Source organism: Cervus canadensis, chromosome 30 (genome assembly GCF_019320065.1).
Source record: "Cervus canadensis isolate Bull #8, Minnesota chromosome 30, ASM1932006v1, whole genome shotgun sequence".
NCBI classification, from domain to species: Eukaryota; Metazoa; Chordata; class Mammalia; order Artiodactyla; family Cervidae; genus Cervus; species Cervus canadensis.
Genome location: NC_057415.1, coordinates 34,136,294 through 34,160,004, shown reverse-complemented (window position 1 = coordinate 34,160,004; position 23,711 = coordinate 34,136,294). Strand labels below are relative to the sequence as shown.

At 48.8% G+C, this 23,711-nt stretch overlaps 1 protein-coding gene across 2 annotated transcripts in view; it reads right to left on the bottom strand.

Moving 5' to 3' along the window:
- Nucleotides 1-3,714: 3,714 nt before the first annotated feature.
- SNX30 (sorting nexin family member 30) overlaps nt 3,715-23,711 on the bottom strand; it is a 111,418-nt gene continuing 91,421 nt past the window's right edge. For both annotated transcript variants that reach the window (XM_043453817.1, XM_043453818.1), the window contains exons 7-9: nt 21,181-21,267; nt 13,162-13,314; nt 3,715-9,859 (exon numbers count right to left, since the gene is read on the bottom strand). In XM_043453817.1, coding sequence (XP_043309752.1) covers nt 9,800-9,859; nt 13,162-13,314; nt 21,181-21,267 — 300 coding nt within the window. In that variant the 3' untranslated portion in view covers nt 3,715-9,799. The remainder of the gene's footprint in view (nt 9,860-13,161; nt 13,315-21,180; nt 21,268-23,711) is intronic.

The window sequence follows — 23,711 nt, the reverse complement described above, 5'->3', positions numbered from 1 at the left end:
ATCCAAGAGTGCAGAGAAAACTTCTCAGGAGAAGTGGCATAAAACTGGAAAGATGAGTTACCAAGGCTGGATGTTGAGTGAGATTCCAGGCAGAAGGAACATGCTGGAAGACGTGAAGGTGAAAATATCCCCAAATACAGAAAATCAATGTGAAGGGAGAAAAAAGGGATGGAGGGAGAGGTATCCAGGGGGCTGGAATCAAGAGGTGAGCTGGGACAGTGAGGAGGAACATCAAAAACAGAGCCTCTAAAAAGTTTCTCTTTAGGGACTTCCCTGGTGGTACAGTGGATAAGCATCTGCCTGCCAATGTAGGGGACACAGGTTCGAGCCCTGGTCCGGGAAGATTTCACATGTCATGGGGCAACTAGGCCCATGTGCCACAACTTCTGAGGCTGTGCCTTACAGCCCAAACATTGCAACTACTGAAGCCCATATGCCTAGAGCCTGTGCTTCAAAATAAGAGGAACAGCCACAATGAGAAGCCCTCACGCAGCAACAAAGACACAGCGCAACCCAAAGTGAATACATGAGTTTTTTTTAAAAAGTTTCTCTTTAGAAATGCAAATCAAAACTACAATGAGGTACCTACCACCTCACACCAGTCAGAATGACCGCCATTAAAAAGTCTACAAATAACATATGCTGGAGAGGATATGGAAACCCTCTTACACTGTTTCTGGGAATGTACATCGGTACAGCCACTACAGAGAACAGTATGGAGATTCCTCAAAAACTAGACTTGCCATATGATCCTGTAATCCCACTCCTGGGCATATACCCAGACAAAACTATAACTCAAAAAGATTCATGCACCCCTATGTTCATAGCACTATTTACAGTAGCCAAGACAAGGAAAAGCCTAAAATGTCCATTGACAGATGAATGGATGAAGAAGATGTGGTACATATATACAGTGGGATGCTCGTCAGCCATAAAAAAGCATGAAATAATGCCATTTGCAGCAACATGGATAGACCCAGAGATTATCATTCTAAGCAAAGTCAATCAGAAAGAGAAAGACAAATATGATATCACTTATAAAGTGGAATCTAAAATACAATACAAATCAACATATCTATGAAACAAAAACAGACCCATAGATACATAGAACAGACTGGAGGCTGCCAAGGCAGGGCTGAGGGGTGGTGTAAAAGAGGGAAGGAATGGGAGTTTGGGTTTAGCAAACTATTATATATAGGATGGATAAACAAGGTCCTACTGTATAACACAAGGAACTATATTCAATATCCTGTGACAAATCATAATGGAAAAGGATATGAAAAAATATATATGTGTGTGTATGTGTGTATAATTGAGTCACTTTGCTGTACAGAAGAAATTAACATTGTAAATCAACTATACTTCAATAAAAATTTTTTTAAAAAGGAAAAATCAGTTTTTCTTTAGAGTAATAGGATAGCTGTTGAATGGTTTTAGGCAAGAATGTCAAATGCTTACATCTGTACATTAGAAAGAGGACTTTGGCAGCACTGAGAAGGAACTGGCTTTGGAAGGGGTGAGCAAGACTTGCAGAAAAGCGACAAGCGGAGAGGCTGTTGAGGAATCCAGGTGAAGGTGATGGTGGACTGACACTAGGTAAGAGGCTATGAGGATGGAGAAAGGTTAGGCAGACTTGGGGGAATATTTGGAAGCTAGAGGTCAGCAGGAGTGGGTAGTGGATGAATTGCAGAAAGTGAGGCAGATGGAGGCAAGAATGATTCAGATTTAGGATTCAGGCAACTAGAAAGGAGGCAGAGGTCCTTGCCGAGACAGGCAACAGGAGCACAGAACATGGGATGGGGAAGATGAGTTCAAGGCCATGCTCTAGGCAAACTCTCATCAATTTGGTCATTCCTCTTGACTCCTTGCCTTCCACCCCAGCCCCTGACCAGTACCCCCACCTAAATGAATCTAATCACTAGCTTCTCCATTCAAGCTTGCTCTCAACATCTAGAAAAATTTCCTTACTTGTCCATACTGACCCTGCCATAAACTTGTGGGTGTTCACCTAAGCTGGGCTCACACCACCATAGTATTGACTCTTTTTCAACCCCACCTGTCACCAGGGTAGTAGTTTCAAACCTTTTCAGCTTTCTCCAGGTCTTCCAGCAGATGTTCTAAACCATTAGTTCTCAGAGTGTGGTTCTTGGATCAGCTTTATCAACATCCAATGGGAACCTGTTTGAAAAGCAAATTCTCTAATTTGATCTGAGACCTAGAGCTTACCATACTAAGCAAAGTCAATCAGAAAGACAAATACCATCAGACTCTAGGGGTGGGGCCTCCAAACTGGTGTTTTCACAAGTTCTCAAGCTTAGGAACCACTATTCTAATCTACGGAGATCTTTTTCTCTTTCGAACTTTCCCAGAGCCCCCCTCCACCTCTCCCAGGATCCCTAATTCCTGCCCTCGGTTCTCCTCCCAGGTAATCTAGTCTACCAGAACTCTCTCTCCAACAATCTAGTCAGCACCTCCCGCTGGGTCTCCTCAAAAGTAAGTCCAAACCAAATTCTTCTCCTACCCCACCATCTAAGCCTCCATCTTTTATGTTTTTCTGATGATTGATTTCATATTTCCGTAAATGGCATCACCTCCCAGCTCCCAGGCTGGAAATCACCAAGTCATCTCTGACCTCTTTGCCTCACCACTGAAATCCATCTCCTTTTCTATCACTTCTAGTTGATCATCCACTCCCTTCTATTTCCCCAGACCTTTAGCCTGACTACAGTCCTCCAGCACACTATTTTTTTTCATAATCTTCTTAAAAGGAAAACAGTTTTAAAAAACTATATACCCCCCTTTAAAATTTTCAATTGGCAACAAATAAATTTTCAGTAAAGCACACAGGAAAGATTCTTACAGGAACATCTCTGATATTTAAATTGGCTGTATTTGAACAAGTAATAGGATAAGTCTTCCCATAAGGGTTATGACATAAGGAGGGCCCAGCACACTTAGGTGCTTTGTAGACATTATTGCTAGTCCTATCAGCCACCCTTCAGGAAAGGCATTTCTTCATTTCAAAGATAATAACGCTGAATTTCAGAGAGATGGCACTTGCCCAAAACTACACAGCTAGTAAGTGGAGAAGCTAAGACTTGATCTGAAATCTTTCGCCCCACACCTCACTGCCTCACTTTGTGTGACTGAAGTCTTATATTAATGATGTCTACTATCAAAACGCCAAGGTTAGCACCAGTAGAAGTCTATTTCCAGTGCATGGCCATCATTAGGTAAGCTTAACTGAGCGTTGTGGTCTCTGATTTACAACACACTCAGATGCGCTAGAGAACCACAGATATTTCCTCTTTCTTTACAGATTTTTTAAAAATAGCAATCAAAAAAAAAAAAATAGGCAATGACTGGCTCTGACTCAGAATATGACACTGTGCTTTGCTATGAGATTAAGTGGGAAGAAATCCTTCATGTAGTTACCTAGGCCAGCTGCCAGCCTTCCTGCCAATCACAGTTACAGATGGACAGTAGGTGGTTTCTTCATCTTCTCAGATCAATGCCATCTTGTAAGATGTAGGAGAGGGTAAATTGAGGATAGAAATGAAGAATAAAACAGTTCAAAGGTATTTTTTCCTGTTGCTTTGCATATCCTGATTCGTGCCTATAAATGGATACCTCCTTAGAGAAAATAAGAAAATAGGATTAAGAGTCATGCATGTTCTGTACTATAAAGCCGTACAAATGGAACATGACTCAAGGTAAAGAAAGCATCTTTTATAGGTTTATTGGTCCATTACTTTAAGTTAATTGAGGTAAAGAAACCTTTTTAAAATTTACAAGCTAATAGTTTTTATCAAGCAATACAAATTCGTTTTACCTTGAAATGTAATACTAATCCCATAATAAACAATGGACAGAATTTTTTTTTACACAGATATGAAAAAAAGTGGACAAAAACCTCATGCCAGCATCAAAAATGCAACAAGAATTTTTTTTCTTTTTATAATCTCTGGGTTCCGTAATAAACAAACAAAAAAAGGTGACATTCTTTTTAAAGTTTGGTAGTTTCATGAAACAAAGACTTTGATCTGTAAATCACTTTCTCATCTACAACACACATTCTCAAGCACATTTTTTTTCTTCACAGCTTTTGATTTGGCTTAATGGCAGCATGGATAGAAGAGAACAACACATTTACACGGAGGACTTCATCAATACCTCAAGGATTTTCTTTTAAAATTTTAAATGTAAAGAATGATTTCTCAAATAATAAACAGTCGATAATTTGGACATGACCTAAGCAAAAAGGTTTGGTTTTTTTCCTCCCCCGCCCCCCAACAGCTAAAAGTTAGAAAGTTTGCTGGCAGTTTATTTCATGGGAATATATCAGATGTACCCTATGTCTGAACACATCCCCGACACACAGACATCCAGGGGACAGGCACACGGGGACAGAGGACGGGGCGGTACAAGGCAGGACCGAATCCCCGGGGTGCCCAGGGCATGGCGCTGACTGTTCCAAGATGCTGGTTTGTCACTTGACACAGGCCTCCCTTCGTCCCACTGGGTCACATTTTTTGTTTGCAGTGTACTATCTCCTCCTCACTTCCCCACTGGGGAAAAAGTGATCCCCCTTCCCTCCTTCCAGCATCATCTGTGACTGGAGGGATGGTCTGAGACTGTGAGCCAGCCTGTCACACAGCGGTGTTGGCGGGGGTTACCTGCTCACACCCGGCCTACAGGGGGCCCAGAATCACCCGGTGAGAGGGCCACACTGCCTGGAGAGGTGCATTGTGTGACACCCAATCGCTGGCTTTTATTAATAGTAAAAGCTCTACGACAAAGGACTAAATTATGTGAGTCAACACCATGTGTTCGTTGTTTTTTTGGCATTTCAACCTGTGGAGAATTTCTATGTAAAATACGCTACTCGGAGGCCCCCACGGTATCTTTTAAAATAGCTGTTCTACAGAATCGGGGTAAACCTTTAATATTGTCATCATCTATAGAGTTCTTTGTATCTGTGATTTGTCGATGCTGATACCATAATATCCTCTACAATAAAAAATGTGCCAAAAGGCACTAAATGCATCTTTCACACTTGAAAACAACAACAACAAAAAAGGTTTTGTGGTCCCTGTATTTCCTGACATTATAATAAAATATCATTTGGCAATAGCAATACTTAGTTTTCTCTTCCCAAAAGGCAGCCCTAATTATGAACCTCACTTTCTGGCTTGTTTCTTTAAGAGGAATGAAGACTGGCTAGGTTAGGCCTCAAGTGTTTAAACTGAACAACTGATTACATCTCTAAAAACTCTTTTCTATCCAGAATCTAAAAAACAGTAGTTGAAGAATAAGGCATATTAGTAGGTGTTGACAAATTCTCAAAAAGTACAGTTAGGCTTTTAACAGTCTGTGGCATGTCCAAAAGTCTGGATTTGTTGATTTTCAAGTGCTAAATACACAATGTTTATGAATGAGACAAATATCTTACTGGTTTGTTAGAGTTATTTTTTCTAAGCACTTATTTACAGGCTATCTATGGTAGTAAAAACTACCTGGATAACATTTTTTTTTTTTTTGCCACACAGAAAGGGTTAGACAGTCATACCCAGAGAACATTTCAAACATGTATGATTGAGAGAACAGTCACACCCCCGTAACACCCCTCCCCCAAAGCTTTTCTAACGTAGACAACCCTGCGCCGATCTGTGCAACGTGGGGAGACCAAGTACCCTCAACCTAAAAAGCTGGCTACCTACTGGGTGGGCTGATGAAAAATCAGGTTCCTTAAATTCACTGAATTCAAAACCGTAAGGAGGTGAATAGCTCCAACACACCCAGCTCCATCTGTAGGTCTGGCCCAGAGGGTGGCAGGCAAATTTGAGAGAAAATGCCGTCGGAAGAGACCAGAGTCAGTGAGCGGGTAAGCGGGTATGTTCCACCTGGTGGCCCCTTTAGGATCTGGAAAGGGAGAAGGTAGACCCAAATCCCCAACATAATTTTGTGTTACCCCAGCCTGATGATGAGATCACCTTGTTTCCACAGACCTTGAAAGTAGCCCATGAGTGAGAAGGCGGGGACCAGGACCGGTGTGCCCTACCCTGACCACACACAGACCTACACTGGCCTCATCTGTTTGGGTCTCGGGATGGGTTGAAACTGGGCTTCACCCTGGCTGCTCTAAAGGGCTGTTTCGGCTCAGAAGACAGGCTAGTCTGGACTTTGCTCTCCCTTCACTCTCGCCAGCTCAGGACACAGAGCAAAGAAGGAGTCTCATGAGACTCAGTGAATGGCGTCAAAACAGAATCAAGTGCCCGCGACTTCAATGCTGTCAACGGCAGGGCCAAGTCATACAAACTCCGAGTGCCTCTTGGGCTGATACCGTCCCAAGAGCAAGTCCACATGCAGACAGCCACATGGCGGGTGCCTTTCTCTGGACTGAACTGCCCGGTGTTCCAACACAAACGGCAGCCTCGCAAGCAATGAGGGCCCCGTGTGCCTTTTATTCTGCCCCTTGTGGATGGCGACTGAGAAAACACATTCAACTCAACAACACGTAAGACACCCTCTGGGTGTGGCTGAAATTTGGCATGAAGACACACTTAGGTTACATTCACCACCATCCCCAGAGGTGTGCTGGTTTTTGTTATTTCAGCTCAAGAAAGGTGTGTGGCGGGTTCAATGAGCAGCACAGAGAAATACGAGCCAGTCACGTCCATAATCGCACTCATCTGAGGAATCATCGTTAAGTCTTAATAAAGGATAAAACCCAACCCCGAACCTGGCCTGAGCAGGAGCAGAGGTTCCTTGCTTTAAGCACAGTAGCTGACAGCCTTCTTGGCAATCCAGCACGGGCTAAGGAAGAGCAGTGTCCTGAAAATGCTATAAATCACCACTGCTCTATTCAGCCTCACCTGCATCTCTAAGATTGCTCAGTTTCTACGAGTCCTCTCTTCTGCCCTAGCCTGGACTTCTAACGCAGGTGAATGGAAACTTCCACTTCCCCAGCCCAGGGACAGTCAACAGGGATGACTTTCCACTCCACTGCTATGTACTCAAGTTTCAACCTGTCCACATGTGTCTAAGGTTAAGACACATCCTCAAGCAAACATCTCCTGGAAAATAAACACAAGACAGGAGTTGGTGATTCACGACTTTGTGGAGCCATGAAGGATAGGGTGACGAACCCTCTAGGAGGCAGTCTTTGGCACAGAGGTCTCTGGGTTATGCTTCTCATGGGGAATCACCTTTGTGATGATGGAGATAAAGAGGTGAATGCTTGGGGCTGCGGACCTTCAGTGGTGGGACCCATGGGGATGCGAAGGGCTGGAGAGCCTCCACCACTGCCTACTGTCCCTTGCCTTCTGGGCCAGCCTCCTCACCTCATCAGATGCCAGCCAGAAGTAAGGGACAAAGGTTCATTTTCTGGAATGACCACTCCTCCAAGGAAGGCTGCAAGGTGCCCTGGTCCTCCAAGCTCTGCTAACAGCGGCACGCTGGAGGTTGGTTTGCCTCATTCCAGCTCTCCCTGGAGGCTTAAAGCACAGGCACTTCACTGAGGGACCAAACAGAGAAAGACAAAAGCCCAAGGCGCCTAGAATGCTTCAGAACCCGTCTTCTGCCTCCAATCATGAAAGAGGATGCCTGTGCACCCCACCCATCTCCATACGTCCCAGCAAGGAGCCTGATGGGTTTCTTCTGAAGGGCTGCCTTCTTGCCCAACTGACCTCCCACAGGAACGTCCGTGGGCTCTGGCCAGTAGCAGCAGACTAGAGTCTAGTCTTCCTGTAATTCCTTCCACGGTTCTTCCCAAGCATTCATCATGCTGGGCATTTTTAAAGCATACATTCCACCAGGCAAGACTTCGCATGTTTGCCAAGATGAGTGTTCACCTCTGGGACAGTCTAGTGTCTTCTGCCAAATATCCATAGAAGGCCATCAACAACCCACGATCAGATACACACCCTGACTCTACCAGCAAGCTGTCAGGCTGGACCCACTCAACTACAGCCACACCAATTGGATGGTTTAGAGGTAGAATGAAACACTGAATCACCCCTCGGGGTCAATGAACTGTTCTTACCCTTTTTCTCCACTGAATCATCTCTAATTGTACCAAAAGGAAGATTCATATCAGAGGATTTTAGAATGGCACGAACGGGGTCTAACAGCGCAAGAAAGTACCAACTGACACACACATTATCACTTCAACCATGACTTTTTCAGACATGATGAACACAGAACCAAGCTCTTCTGGGCTGTCCAACGGCTGCCCCAAGATCAACTCTGCAGCTGGAAGCAGGATGCAGTGACCTCAGGAGGCTGCATGCTGACCAGCATTTGCAGGTTCACTTGAAAACACAGCAGTGTCTCAGCACAGCTATTTCATTAAAAACAACCAAACAAACAAAAATAATACTACCACTTATTTGAGGCTCAGATTTGTAATTTTATAGAGATGAGCCACAGACAAAAGAACACAAACATGACATAGGTAGTTTCACTTCAAGAGGGGAAAGATAATAAGCTGGAGGAAGAGATCCTTTTTGTCTATTTTGTGTTGACACATTTGTAAAGGAAACCTGCTATGAATCTGAAATGAAGGCTTCAAATGGAGCCAGGAGGAGATGTGAGCTTAACTAGAAGCAAAGGATTTGCTGTCACACACGTCATCTTCGAGGCCCATCTGGATGCAGGCTCTTCTGACTAGGAAACAGTAAAGTTAAAGCACTTCATGTAGAGCATTCATTCACACTAGAGTTTACAAACCTTGACTATATCCTAAGAACACGCCAGCCTCTCCCCCACAGGTTGCCCAAACGTTCAGTGGACACAGGAGGAAACATTAAAACTAGCAATTTTTGGTGAGGTAAAGGCAAATTGCACAAAGCGGACATGGGAGGTGGGGCTTGGTATACGCCCGCTGACCTCAGCAACTCTCAACAACTCAGTTATTCTAACTTCAAGACAACAGATGACCCCTATCAGGCCTGTCTCTCTACCCTGATGACATTTAACAAGCAAAAGAACGGTGAAGAACATCACAGAGAAAAATGCACCCTTTTTTTTCATTTTACACAAAATAGCTCCCAATCTACTACATTTTAGTGTCAGAAAACGAGTCTGGGGAACACTGCTCCCTCCACTCCCCAAGGCATTGGCATGAGGACAAGGACACTGGCTGGCTGGCTCGAGCGTGGATGCACCAAGCCACCGATTTAAACGGTCCTACATGAACCAGAAACCGTAACATAGGTGTCACTCATGACGGGCAGGCAGCTGGCCACACTCAGAGCCACACAGGCCACTGTATGTACATTAGGGACTTCTCCTGGAGGCGCCAACACCACCTTCCAGGCCGAGACGAGTCAAGGCCCACGGAGGCCAATGTCAGAGCGGCCGGGCTTCCACAGAAAGCAAGAGCTGCCTCCTGTTCATGCCTTCCTCATGGCCTGGCGAAGCAGGACCCGGCTGTCTTCCTCGGCAGGCAACTCTGCTGGCCCCACAGAGGGGACTGTAATGAGACGTCAGAATGTCAGCTGAGGGCTGACGTGTGCCTCAGTTTCAAATCTTCGGAGTGTCCCGCCGAGCAGGTTCCTACACAACACGGAGGCGCGCTTCTTCCGCCGAGAGATGACGACAGCCCTTTATGGACTCCACCAAGGAATAAATACTCATGGGAAACAACTGTCGGACAAAGGGGTGGGGGGAGGAATACACCGAGGGGAGATGCTGCTGTGGTTGTCGTCTCGGTGCTGCGTGTCCGGCACCGCAGGGACATTCCGGGGTGGGTGCCAGGCCCTGCGTAGGTAGGAGAGTCTCGGTCCCGAGAAGGGGCTTACTTGGCCTCTTGCTTCTCCTGCAGTAGCGGGATGATCGACTCCCACGCCATGAGGCACTGGAATGACAACACACACACTGCGCATCAGCGTGGAGGTGCAGATTTCAGGGTCAGCTTTGAGCTACCCTCCCACAGTCAATCCTGCTGGGTCACCTTTGTCTAATGACGCCCTACACGGGTTATTCAGAGCTAGTAGAAAGAAGGGAGGCAACAGATGTTTGTTTTGCCTACATCCCCCTCCCCCATCTCTATGAAAGGCAGCAATGTCTCTATGAAGCCTAAATGAACTATCTGTAAAGCTCATCCCAGTGAGTGGAAAGGTGTTCACTGAAAGAAATCCCCTTCGTTCCAAAAGCAGAAGAGAGAGGCAGGCTGCAAACTCTTGGTGAGGCCCCAGGTTCCCATCTGGGGTGGAGACACGGCTCCACGTGTGGGTGGCAGGATAGAAACCATCTTGGAACGGGCCAGACGTGTGACTCAGGGCGCTCTCGTTCAGCCACCTCGGTTTAAGGTGGGGAACTACACGAGGCCTTCCTGAGAGGCCGCACCAGGGTGAAGCAGGACTCTGTGCTGAGTCATTGTGGAGGAGGAGACACGAGCAGAGGGGAGGAGACACACATCCCCAAGTCAAGCTGGGGGAAGGGGGTGGTGAACGGCTCACCGCTTCCTTCCTTGGTGACTCCGAAGTTGGAGAAGAAGCTGGACTCAGACCCTGCCCTACAGAAGGAAGCCTGGGGAGCCTTGAGGAACTTGCTGTCAGAGAGAGACCCAGTGTGGGGTTGGTGACATCCTGGGTCCCGCTCTCTACCTCTGCCATCATCTCTCATCTGGAAGGTTCTATGTCGGTGATGGGGACCAAGGCCATACCAGCTTGCCTGCTTGCTAGCTTCCTTTTTTATCATTTTAAAGACATATTTTATTATACAACTATTACATGGAAACATTTTCACTGTAAAAAAAAATTCAAACAATACAAATGAACCAACTAAATACCAGCTTTCTTTACCAAGTGACCTACTGGCCAAATGCTCAAGCTTTTTCCCACCCCAGGACCCTTACATATGTTGTCCCCTTTGCCTGGAATATTTGTTCCTTGTCTCTGCAACTCAGGTTAAAAGTTATGTCCTCAGACTTTCCTGCCCAGTCTGCTTGCCTCTTCCATCCCGATCTGAATGATGCCTCCCTCGACTTTCCTCCCAGCTTCCTGTTCTTTTCCTGGAGGGCCTGCCTCTCTCTGAAGAGGTGGGATTCTTGGCTTAACGTGTCTCCTCCACTAGACAGGGGCTTCCCTGGTAGCTCAATTGGTAAAGAATCTCCTGCAATGCAGGAGACCCTGGTTCAATTCTTGGGTCAGGAAGATCCGCTGGAGAAGGGATAGACTACCCACTCGAGTATTCTTGGGCTTCCCTTGTGGCTCAGCTGGTGAGCTGAGAATGGTGTGAGAATCTGGCTGCAATGCAGGAGACCTGGGTTTGATTCCTGGGTTGGGACGGTCCCCTGGAGAAGGGAAAGGCTACCCACTCCAGTATTCTTGCCTAGAGAATTCCATGGACTGTATGGTCCATGGGGTCGAAAAGAATAGGACACGACTGAGTGACTTTCACCTTCACTTTCCACTGGACAAAGGGGCCCTTAATGGCAGGAGCCCTGCTGCTCTATCGATGTGTACAAGGTACACAGATAGTACACAAAAAGCATCTGCCAAGACGAGGCCCCAGGACAGGGGCCCTGTTTGTGGTATAGTGGGAGGACACAGATGAAGGTCCTGGGTTTGAGATCTGGGCGCTGGGAACACTGGAATTAATCACCAAGAAGAGGAGGGGACATTAGCTGAGTCGGCCCTGGTGCAGTGGGAAGGTGGGGGACAGTGATGGCGGGAGGGAGGGATGGAAGCCCCATTCACTGCATATCAACCACATGCCAGGCATATTCCAGGTGCTCAGGCATCATTTCATTGTTTCTTCACCATCATTCAGATGAAGAAACAAAGGCAGAGACAGGCACCCTGCCTAACAGCCCAGTCAGCAGAGGAATGAAGCCTTGGCTGCACCTGGAATGATCTTTCCACCTGTAGGCAGGCAGGACTGTCTCCCTCACTGACAGTGTGTGGGAATCCTCAGACATGTGGACCCAGTGGAGCCAAGTCTGACCCTAGTTCAGTCATTCACAAGCTCTGTGCCCTTGGGCAGAGTTTTAAAACCTGGCTGAGCTTCCATGTCTTCAGCTTTAAATTGAGAGCCTCTAAAGCCCACTTCACAGTGTTATGGTGAAGGTTAAGTTTAAATTTAACAAGCTGACATATGCAAAGCATCCAGCCCAATGTAACTCAGACACACAGCAAGTGCCCGGGAGAGAGGTACCGAGAAAAGGAGAATGGCCCCTCCCCTTTTCCCCTGAAACAGTCCATCCTCAGACTTGGCAGGTAAGGGCCATTCCATGACTCTTTCCCTTAACCCTCCTCCAAATTAAGACACAGACACACTACCTCTGAGCAGGCCAGAGCATCAGTGTTTTTGAAGGAGATGGATTCCTCCAGTTTGGGCGGAGGACATATTTCTAGAATTGTGGTGGGAGTAGCTGAGTTAATGCTTATCCAACTTGATTTCCAAGTCTACAGGTTACTTGTTGAATTATGACTGGGCCATTCTTCATCTTCATTAAGCTTTTAAGAAATACTAGGATTCATTAGCAACCACGCTCTAGAATTGGATGTGCTAGGGGCAAACTTTGAGGATATTCGGCTGCAGCTTGATGACAGTCGAGTGTGTGTGCGTGTGTGCGTGTGTGTGTGTGTGTGTTGGGGGTGCTTAATTCGAAGTCCACAGGTCAAGGGATTCATTAAAAAAACCTGTTTTTTAGTGTTAATAGTTTTCCTTTGTAATCCTATATCCTTTTGTATTAGGTATTTAAAAACAGTATTTTAAAGTCTATTTTAAAAAACAAACAGTATTCTAGCAAGGAGGCTCAAGGCTTCACCAGATGACCAAAGGGATCCATAGCAGAATAAATGCAAAGAACCCTTGGGTGCAGAACCACAGAACAGCCTGAAGGGCCCCAAAGCCTCCATCAACTGGGGACATCCATGCGCTACAGGCCTGACTGGGGAAGCAGCTGCTAGAAGAACTAGAGGACTTGGAGGGTAAAACCAGTTTCATCAGCAGGGTGAAACCCCTGTGGGCACGTGAGGGGGGCCCCCAGTTCCAAACCAGCATCTAGCAGAGCGGGGCGAGGACACACGGGGCTCACTAAGACTAAACCCATAATTAAGGGAAGGAGGTGGGCCTGGCGGCATCCTGGCAGGCCTGACCAGAGGCTCTGGCTCTCAGGGGAGGACTGTCGTCCCCTCACCGGCTCTTTACCTTCTCGTAATACTGGATGTTCTTGTCGGCCATCCCCATGAGCAGCTGCCGGAAGTCCTGCCTCTTGTTGTTCTGCCACCTCTCCATGTCGGCTTTCAGATCAGCATTGAAACACTCCATCCGATCCTGACATTTCTCCACATCTGCTGGGACCTGGGAGGGGGATGCGTACACGAGAGCTCTGTATGTACAAGGACCTCATGCCGCTGGGCTCGCATGTTTGTGAGAGGCCAGAATACTGCCTTAAAATGCCACGAACATTCCCTCCTTTGGAGGTGCAGGCATAGCCTTGCGTTTCCAAGTGAAGGAAGGAATTTTGAAAGGTGCCATCCCTGACCCAAATTTTCAAACCCATCCAAGCTAAACGGTGACTCATGGGGGAAACACCTGTCTGTTTACAAACAGGAAGAAGAAACACTGTGATTCAGAGTCATCGGTCTTTGGTTCCTTTTAGGAGTTACCCATCTGTAAGTGAAAGTGTATGTAGGTTTCGTAAGCGTACAGCAGTGCTTGGTACTGCCCTGCTATGCTCCGATGCCCCATACTGAAAGCAGAAGATCAGTGTTTTCACATCACATGAGCTGTCCCATTACCCATGACGTTTCTCATTAACCAGAGAATTCACTGCAATAAGAAGACAATTGACCCGCTTTACAAATCAGCTGGAGACTTATCCACGCACTCTCAGATAGCAGATAATCAAAAATAGAGAGTTAAAACTGGGTACTTCTGGGGAAATGGAAGGCAAGTTGTTCATGCATGCCATAAACCATGAAATTCAAAGAAGGAATATACAGCAGGCTAGTTCTAGTTTTTCTTAAGGAAGTTTAGAAGACTTTCTCAAAATAGAACTAGGTTGCCTGAATTTCACAACTTTCACTTTGCTTTGGTGAGTTTCATCCACTCAAACACCCAATCTTAAAAGAAGGTAATGGGAAATGGTAACCCTGGTACCCCAAACACAAAGCTGGCTTCTCTCCTAACTCAAGAGGCTCCACTGGACTTTGATGGTGGCCGGGGGTTTGGGGGCAGGGAGTCAACCTGCCCAAAGCTGGGTCACACAGTCACCTACCAAATGCTTTCCCAAAACAAGTGAGGCCTTGTACATTTTGTGTGCTGGGGCCTCTGATCCCGAATGTAAACCATCAAGGTCAATCTCTACCAACCAGGGAAGTTTTATACCCAGACATTATGGGAAAGGAGCCCAGAAACAAGGCCAAGCCTGGGGGAGTTGACTCTTTCAGGGTTTCCAAAGTGCTGAGGGCACTTGGCCGTCTGCCAGCCAGACCGCTGGGCCATGGCTGCGTACGCAAGAGCAGGGGAAGGGGAGCCGCCCAGGCGAAGGAATTCAAGTGTTGCCTGGCGTAGAGACTATCCTGGGAGAGACGAGGATGAGTGAGAGAAGGAGATATAGTCAGATATCCTGGGCAACTGAAAAGAAAAGAGATTTGGGGAACTCCCTGATGGCCCAGTGACTAGGACATTGATGGTAAGTGCTTTCGCTACTGTGGACTCAGATTCAATTCCTGATTGGGGAACTAACATCCTGCAAGTTACTTGCAAAACAACACAAGCAAGAACTTTTAAGGGCTGGGGTAAGTGTCCTCTAAAGCACTTAAATTCCTGGAGGAAATTTTAAAAAGGACTCAATTTTTATCTTCTGATGCCAGAACCGAAGTCACTTTTGCCTTTCCCTGCTGATTCACCTGTTACTCTTGGCCACCTTGGGGGAAACTGAAGTAAAAACAACACTGCCTTGACTGTGCATCTGCAAAGTCTGCAGGGCATCCCTGGCAAACATCCTGGGAACCAGCCTCAGCAGGCACCCAGGGAACCAGGCTCCAGACGCCTCCCCACCCTCCCAGCAGGCACAGTCCACTTCCCTTATTCCTCTTGCAACCAATGCTAATTTTAGCATCTGGGGAAAAGTGTCCAGAAACAACATCCTGTATGCTTAACAAAACTGCTGCGGCAAAGAGGAAAGCCAGGCTCTGAAAGGAAGACTTCCTGGACAGGTGAGAAGAGGCGGGTAGGCTCTCTGATTCCAGGGAGTGCTCGCCTAGGAAAGATGCCTGGGTCTGGTCTGGGGATGGAAACTATGGATTGTATGGTTGCCTGAGCCTCAATGTGGGAAATGCTTTTAGCTTATCATTTTCCCAACATATTCCACATGGGGCACCAGGGGGACATGAAAGTGCTGAGGTCTCAGCAGGCAGATCTTGTCTCAAGTCACCCAGAGTCTAGGTGGGAAGAAAACAAACATGGCTGGACACGGAGGCGAGATGGTTCAAGGGCTTTCACTTCACTTGGAGCCTGTGACACGCACACTGTGAGGAGGCGCTGGAGAGTGAGGACAACGTGGACGGGGGAGATGGGAGGAATACCACGTAGGCGACACTTAACAGATGACGGACGCACTCCCCCAGTGTTACAGTGGTTAAGAATGCACCTTGCTATGCAGGACGTGGGTTCAACCCCTGGTCCAGGAACTAAGACCCTACACGCCGAGGAGGCACTGAGCCTGCACCCCACAGCTAGAGAGCCCATGTACTGCGACAAAACATCCCACATGACCCGGCAGAGATCCCACGTGCTACAACTAAGACCCAGTCAAACAAATAAATATTAAAAAAAAAAAAAGAAAAAGATGGTGGAAGTGGGGACCTGTGGCTCCAGAGGGACAGACAAGTGACAAGAGGTGAGACAACCCTGGACCCACCTCAGGAACAGCTCACAGGCCACAGACCCCCAAAGACAGACAGAGAGAGAGGGAACCCCAGCAGGCAGAGAACAAAGAGTAGAACCCATGGAAGGGCCTACACGTACAGGGTTACTAAAGGAGTCGGCAAGTTATTAAGAAACCTGGACACAGAAGCAGGAAATAAGTCAGAGCGAGCAGAGCCACAGAAGCACAAGGATGGAGGAGGTGGGGGGAATGGGAGTTAAAAAGAAGAGAATAACAGGAATCCCGTGTTAAGAGGTGAGCTGTACTCTGAAGTAACCAGCTACTGAACTGCCCAACTTTATGGAGAGAAGGGCCACTGGGGCTTGCGTTCCTCTCGTTTTTGTTTCTTTCTGGATGGTGTCTCAATCTACCCACGAGCAACCACCAGCATTCCTTCCTATCTCAGTGTTTCGATTTTTTGACTGAGATACTCTTAGAGGTATTGTCTGGAGGGGTTAGAGATGGAAATATCCAATGTTAATGGCTGGTGCTGCTGCTCCCCACACACCAAGAAGGACAAAAAAGTCTCCAGATAAGACTTCGCTGTTATTTAGTCGCTAAGTCATGTACAACTCTTTTATGACCCCGTGGATTGTATTCCTCCAGGTTCCTCTCTTCATGGGATTATCCTGGCAAGAATACTGGAGTGGGTTGCCATTTCCTTCTCTAGGGGAATCGTCCCAACCCAGGGATCAAACCTGCATCTCTCATGGCTCCTGCATTGGCAGGAGCTCATCATCACGGAGCCACCTGGGAAGCCCCAGAGAAGACCTCATGAGACCAGAATTTCTGAAGAGAGGACAAGGCTGCATTCTTCATATTGGTTCCCCTCTCTCTCACGAGAAGTTCCATTACAGGATATGAGTTATGGAGTGAATGGAGAAGGGTAACACGGGAGGAGATAAAACATATATCTGCGTTAGAGAGCAGGGCGGGAATGTGAATTCACTCAGCATTCACTGAGAAATGCATCACTGAGCTCTTTCCATGAAACCGGTATTGCTCGGCCCTACATATAAATCTCTAAGTTTCCTTCTTGGAGGTAGGCTGGAGACGTCATATTATCTGTTCCCATGATGACAGTAGGTTAATAAAGTCTGCAAAGATTACATAAGGCAGACATGACCCCAGTACCAGGGGAAAGAGGGGACTCATGGCTGCTGGGGGACAGGGACTGGGACCAAGGACAGAGTCAATTCAAGACAGTCGTCTTATCAGTCACATGCTGCTAACTGAAAAACAGGCAGAGCTACCTAACTGGTGCCGTGTCAACAACAGCAATACTGGTTTCCCCACCCCCCCCGCCCCAGCCCCCTAGGAAGTCAGAGCTGGCCACCTCCAGTTTCAAGCAATCTGGTCTTCAAACCCAATGTTCCATACAAATATTTTCATTTTCTATGTGACCTGTGAGATGGAAGAGAAGTTGAGAAAACATTGAGGCAGGGTAAAGTTTGAGAAGAGGCTACTGAATTTGGCAAATATTCAGTAAGAATGTTTTAAAAAAAATAGATAAAAAGAAGCAAACTTCAGAGAATGGCTGGTGAGGAGGGAAAAGTGAGCGCCCGAGACCTGTGGAGAGCAGACACGCTGAGGAGAGAGAAGCCCTGAGCTCACACGCACGATGGCTGAATGGACGGGCAGACACAGACTAAGAGCCCAGGCAGGCCCAGGTTCTCCCCCCAGTCCCTCCGCCATCAGCCACACGTCTTCCAAAAGCAGGAAGCGCCCCCCTCAATGAAGCAAAGGTTGCTGGGAGCCCTCGCAGTGGGGTTAAAGGGCTCCAGCTTGGAAACCAGACAAATCGGGGGTCCAATTCCAGCCCCACCATGTGTGAGCTTCTGTGGGTGGGTCACACAAGTCCCCTGAGCCCTGGCTGCTCATCTGTAAGGTGGGAACCGCATTGAAGAGGCTGTTGTAGGAATTAAACGATGGAGGCGACAGAGCCCTGCCCTGCTGTGGCGGATTACTCTGGCTTCCTACACCAGGCTGAGGTCAAGGCTCCTGCGGAGAGAACTGGGAGAACTCTCCTCACTCAGCAGAGGTATCTGGAAACCACAGACACTCCTGCAGAACTCTCAGGCCTGTGGAAGCTCCATATTCAGAAGTCCCCCTGTTTCTATCTGCTATTTCAGAACCGGAGTTCTTGCTACCCACTGCCACATCCCCCTCATTCCAGAATGTTCACCATTCTGGTGGTTCTAAGAATTTGTAAAGGCCCACCACCTTTGAGAGGCTCGTCCAAGTGACCTCCAGCGCTCCTTCCCCTCCTCACCCGCGCTCACCCTGAGAAGCGGTACATCTCGTCTTCTGTTCCATCCACACCCACACCACGCGCCTCCGCCCGCGATGATGCTGCCCACTTCCAACAGCCTCTGGGAGGATCCAGTACCAGGCACCGGATCTGGTACCAGGCTTCAGTGGGTCGGGGTCTGAAACAGCCCCTCTCTCTTCTAACTTTTCATAAAACATTCTCTCTTGGCATCTCTTTTTTATTTTTTTGAATCAACATGTGACTATATAAGCATTTGAAAAGAGTCAAACGCAGAATACAATGTCCCCCGTGGTTTACCCTCACAGGAGTCCACATTAGAGTATGCATGCTTCCCGTCCAGTTTAAATGCAATTCCTTGGGCCCCCTCTGTTTCCACTAATAGCTTTGATAGCTTCTAAGGAAGGGCAAATTCTCAGATTTCCCGAAGTCCGTGGTCCCGACAGAGGCAGCAAAAAGCAGCCAGCTCCCTCCCTGCTCAGTGCATTTCATTTCTCCAAATTAAAATCAGAATTAAAATAAGGAAGCCGATTCTGCACAATCAAAGCTCCACTTGCCTGAGAATAAACCACCTCAGGATCTGCGGACCTTCCTCCACCTAAAACCAGAGCAATCTTTAAATTCTACGATACAAACATTTTCCCTCTGTTCCAGAGGCCTCATCACTGCCTGCCCCCAGCACGGCACACGCCAAGAAGCCGCAGCCACTGGGCTCCCTATCCACCCAGCCAACAGCCGGAGTCACAGGGCTCAGTCCTCTGTCCAAAGACATCCACTCCCCTGTGAAATCCCAGGGAGGGACACTGAGACCCAAGAGGCCAACTCTTTCTCCTGGGTTACTGAGAAGTGGTCAGTTTTCAATACCTCTCCATGGCTTCACATAAAATCAACTCTGCCTCACTCTTCAGAGCAACCTTTTAAGACTTCACCTCAAAAGGAAGTCAGCCCCCAGACTCCCTCAGATCTTCTCTTTTCCAGCCCAGACCCCAGCCTCCCCATGAGGACTCCCCATCCTCGGGTGGGAGTCCTTTCCTTGTCTGCAGCCCTGGGATGGACCTGTGAGCAGTCTTGCTCCCACGACAGTTACCAACAGTAGAAGCTGTTGAGTCCTGGGGAAGCATCAGCCCTGACCCGTGTCCTGAAAGCCTGGCTCTCTTCTCACCACCAGCAGCTCTGGACACTGAAGCTCAAACATAAGACATTAAACACAACACAGCCAACCCTTAAGCTGCTCACTTCCCACAGCAGCTGTCTCTCTGCTGCCACAGACGTCTGGGAGGCCTGGGGACGCAAGGGACACTTTGGGACACAAGCAAACAATGCCCCCACCAGTACACTCAGAAAGAAAATTTTTAATTAAAAAAAAAAAAAGGTGGCACCAAACCTAGAAAACGAAACTCTCATTCAGCATTCCTACTAGAGGCAATGGGAGCCAGTCTGGACAACAGAGGACCCACCAGCAGAGCATCTGTTATTGCATCAGGTACTTGACTGATTCTCCCATCTTCACGGCAATCACATGGATGAAACCCACAGAGGCCGGTGAGCAAAACCAGCAAAACTCTGAGCTGGGGGACAGAGTGGGGATTCAAACCCAGGGCCATCTGATTTCAATCCTGTGCTCCATCTACCAAATGGTGGTGGATTGGACAGGCCGCCAACCAAGCCCTCCACGGTCCAGCAAAGCAGCGGCTGCCCCAGACCCCAGACTGGAGACACAATTTCAGCTGCCCCCACTGTTGATGACACTTAGTGCTGAATCATGGTGGTGGCCCCTGCTTTGTTAGGTATCACCATGGCTACCTGAGCAGCAAGGTCACTTTGGAGTGATTCAGAATCCCATGAGAGAGAGGGAAGACAGACACTGTGCCCCCACCCCCACGCTGTGCTAAGGGTACAGGAATCTTTGGAACTTCCAGATTGGAAAGAAACCCTTCCCCCTCTTGGGAGAACTCTGCTGGCGGAGAGAATGAGTCGGATGTGTGAGCGAGTTGATGCTCCAGGGAGGTGAGAGCAACGGCAGCAGGAAGGTTGCAACACCCATTGGGAGGAGAGGAGAAGTCACCCAGGCCGGCACAAAGGGAACAGCGTGAGGCCCGAGCCCCGCAGCTTGGCTGGGTGGAACTCGGGAGCCAGAAACAGCAGCTTCCTCTGCTCCCGGGTGGGTGTGGCCCGCAGGCAGCCAGCAGTCCAGGGCCCAGTCAGCATTTAATTCGGCCTATTACTCATACCCTTCAGTTCCTGTCTCTGGTAAGGCGCCGTCCCAAACTGGGCTGAACATCTACCAAAAGACAAAACTGGCCTCTGGGAAAGAGCTTACAGTGGGTGCTGAGTAGGGAGGACGGCTGATAGAACTATTTAAGTGACATCTTTGAAACACAGGATTTTCAGCTTCCAAGCTGGGCTAGTGGCAGAACTTGTTGTCTCTCCTTCCATCCCTCGCCAGGAAAAGGGACTTCTGTGCTTATATTTAGAAGCCAAAATTGTTAACAGTGAGATTTTTAAATACAGTGTCCCCTGTCATTCTTTTAAATGAGACGTTGCTGTGGGCTCAGCAGGCTGCACCATGTTTCAGAAAATCAGAGGAGCGGCTTGGAGCCAGTCAGCGGGACGGGCAGCTGCAGGCAGAGGGCGGCTGGGCACACAGCACTTAACAGTGGACCTCTCGGCTTCTCTGCCTTTGGCTGGGCTACAGTTTGTGGACCATTCCACAAACTACACTTCTGAGAACACTGATCTAGACTGTTCTCCTTTCTCCTCAGTCCCATTTCATAGACAGGAACTGCCTCTGAATTGCAGAGCTGGAAACCTCAAAAAAAAGAAAAAACAAAATCCCAGGAAACAGTAATAAAAAGCTCAACCCCCAGTGTACATCGGACATAAAAGGGAGCAAAGAGAGGAAAAGAACAGCATCAACCCCCCCAGCCGGCACTGGGCGCTTTGGTCATACCGATCAGGGGACATGAATCCACCCGGCACACCCGTGGGGCGTCACAGCCCGCCCGCCCCCGGGGGGTCCCCTGACCTTGGGCCGCTCCTCCTTCCGCAGAGCCACAGCTTCCAGTTTGGCTTCGTACTCGGCTTGTACGTGGTCCCTCTTCTTCAGCACGCTCTGCGGGCGGGAGAAATGGAAGCGTGAGCACAGCCATTGCTTCTGCGCCCCGTACCTGCCCAAGCCTCTGCCACATGCTCCTAGGACAGTCTGGCCACGGCTGACACAGGCTCTGTGTTCCTAGGACAGCCTGGTCGTGGCTGACATCGGCTCCGGAGAGAGCCGGGGGGGGGGGGAGGGAGAGGAGAACCGTGCTCAGAGGTGGAGCTTTCCAGCGCAGTAACTCAGCCTGATGCTCAAAGTCAGAGAATCCCAGGGAAGGATGGGTGGGGGGAGCGGTGCCCACTCCACAGGTATGCAGATGAGGGGACCCTCAGTGCCCCGGTGCATAGAGACCTCAGCTGTGCTGGGACAAGGAGCCTGGCAGGTGCCAAGGTGGGACGTTGTCTGAACTGTTACTGGAAAAGTCTAAGTCATGAGAGTTCTTGTCTCTTTAATTCATCAAGTTGACCCCTGATGGACTGAGCTGCTCATTGGTCCACTATTAGCCAAGTATCTGTCCTCCACTCTGGGCCGGGTACTTGAAGAGCAAAGATTCACAGCTCGGACCTGAGGGTTCCGGCCACGGGAGACGTGTGGACACAGCATGAGGCTGCCAGTGCTCAAAGAGCCACGGACGAGCCCAGAAGCCCTGTGACCACATAGGGAGACCGCCAGACCCAGCGTTGCACGGCCGCAGGGGCCAGCTGGGGCAGGATTGGGGGAGGCAAGCCAGGTGCCCAGGATGCAAGCTGTAAGGAGACACTCAGTCCTGGTCCGTGCAAGGCTGGCACCTGAGTGTGAGTCCCTAAACTTATGCCCTGGGTGCCTCCCTCTGTCTCTGCTGCTCAGACCCCAGCAGGTAGAACAGAAAAGCTTACGGTCAACCTTCTAGAAAAGCACGTTTCCTCCAAGGGTTTCTTTTTCTTCTTTTAGTAGAACCACAAGTGGCAAACCAAGAGTAATAAGAATTTTCTTTGCTACTGACTCAGAAGACGCAAAGTGCTCAGAATTTCTAATCTCACGTTCTCCAGCAGAGCACAGAGTCCGGTGGCAGGGGGCCATTCCTCAACCACCGCAGTGGACACCTTCAGTCCGTACAACGTGCTGAAATGTGATGAGTGACTGAGTCATTGACAACGCTCTGGAGACAACCTTCTCATGGAAGGCGTCAACATGGGGAACTGTGAGGCTGCCAGAGTTAATACCGTGACGGGCGGCCTGGACCTAAGTTTTAGCTTCCCCCGAAATGGTAAGATTCCCTACCCCCATCAGGTAACCTGGAGCCAGCCAATCAATATGCGCCCAGTAAGAACAAAGGGAGAGCTGAAAAGCCCGCGAAAGTCTGTACCGATAGAATTACTTTGCAAACATGTAACCAATCCGCTTAAGCCAGCTACTAACCGCTTTTGCATATCTTATAAATTTGTGTACCAAGCTTGAGCTCGGCGCTTTCTGACCCTGCACCACTGTGATGTTTGTGGCAGAAAGCCCTGGCTCGAGACAGTAATAAACTTCCCTTTTTTGCGAGTTGCATTGTCTTGGAAGCCTTCTCTCTTCCCGCTCGGGGATTCGGACATCGGGCATAACATTTGGGGGCTCGTCCGGGATCCCTTGACAGGGAGAAGAGAACGCTTACAGGACAAAGGGGAAGGATAAATAATAACACCGGTGCTCAGGAAGCAGGGGGAGCAAGCCGGCGTAAGGCCAAGGCCAGCGGACGCGCTGGGGGGCAGCCGACTCCGCGAGAAGGCTTTTTTATAAAGGGGGAGCAAGCCGGCGTAAGGCCAAGGCCAGCGGACGCGCTGGGGGGCAGCCGACTCCGCGAGAAGGCTTTTTATAAAGGGGGAGCAAGCCGGCGTAAGGCCGGGGCCAGCGGACGCGCTGGGCGGCAGCCGACTCCGCGAGAAGGTTTTTTTTTATAAAGGGGGAGCAAGCCGGCGTAAGGCCAAGGCCAGCGGACGCGCTGGGGGGCAGCCGACTCCGCGGGAAGGAAAGTTCCTCTCCCGACCCCGAGCCTGGTGAACAGCGGACGTCATTCGGTAAGGTGAATCTGCTACCGGGAGGCAAGAAAATTCAGGGGGCCCGAAAACCCAGCGCTGTGTCGTCGGCCGACGTTTGTTTGTCCGTGTGTTTGTCTTTGGCTCTCCGTGTTTTTGTGTGTGTGTGCCGGCATTGTCTCTAGTCTCGTTCTCTTCTGGTGCATCGTTCTTTCTCACTTCTGACTTATTCTCTCTCTTCCTTACCGTTTATTCTTTGACCATGGGGCAGGGAGAATCTACCCCACTTTCTCTCATGACTGACCATTTTTCGGATGTCAGGGCCAGGGCCCATGACTTGTCTTTGCTAGTCAAAAAAGGTAAATTAATAACTCTTTGTTCTGCAGAGTGGCCCGCCTTTCAGGTTGGATGGCCTCCGGAAGGCACCTTTCAACCGTCCATCATACAGGCTGTGAAGGAGAAGAT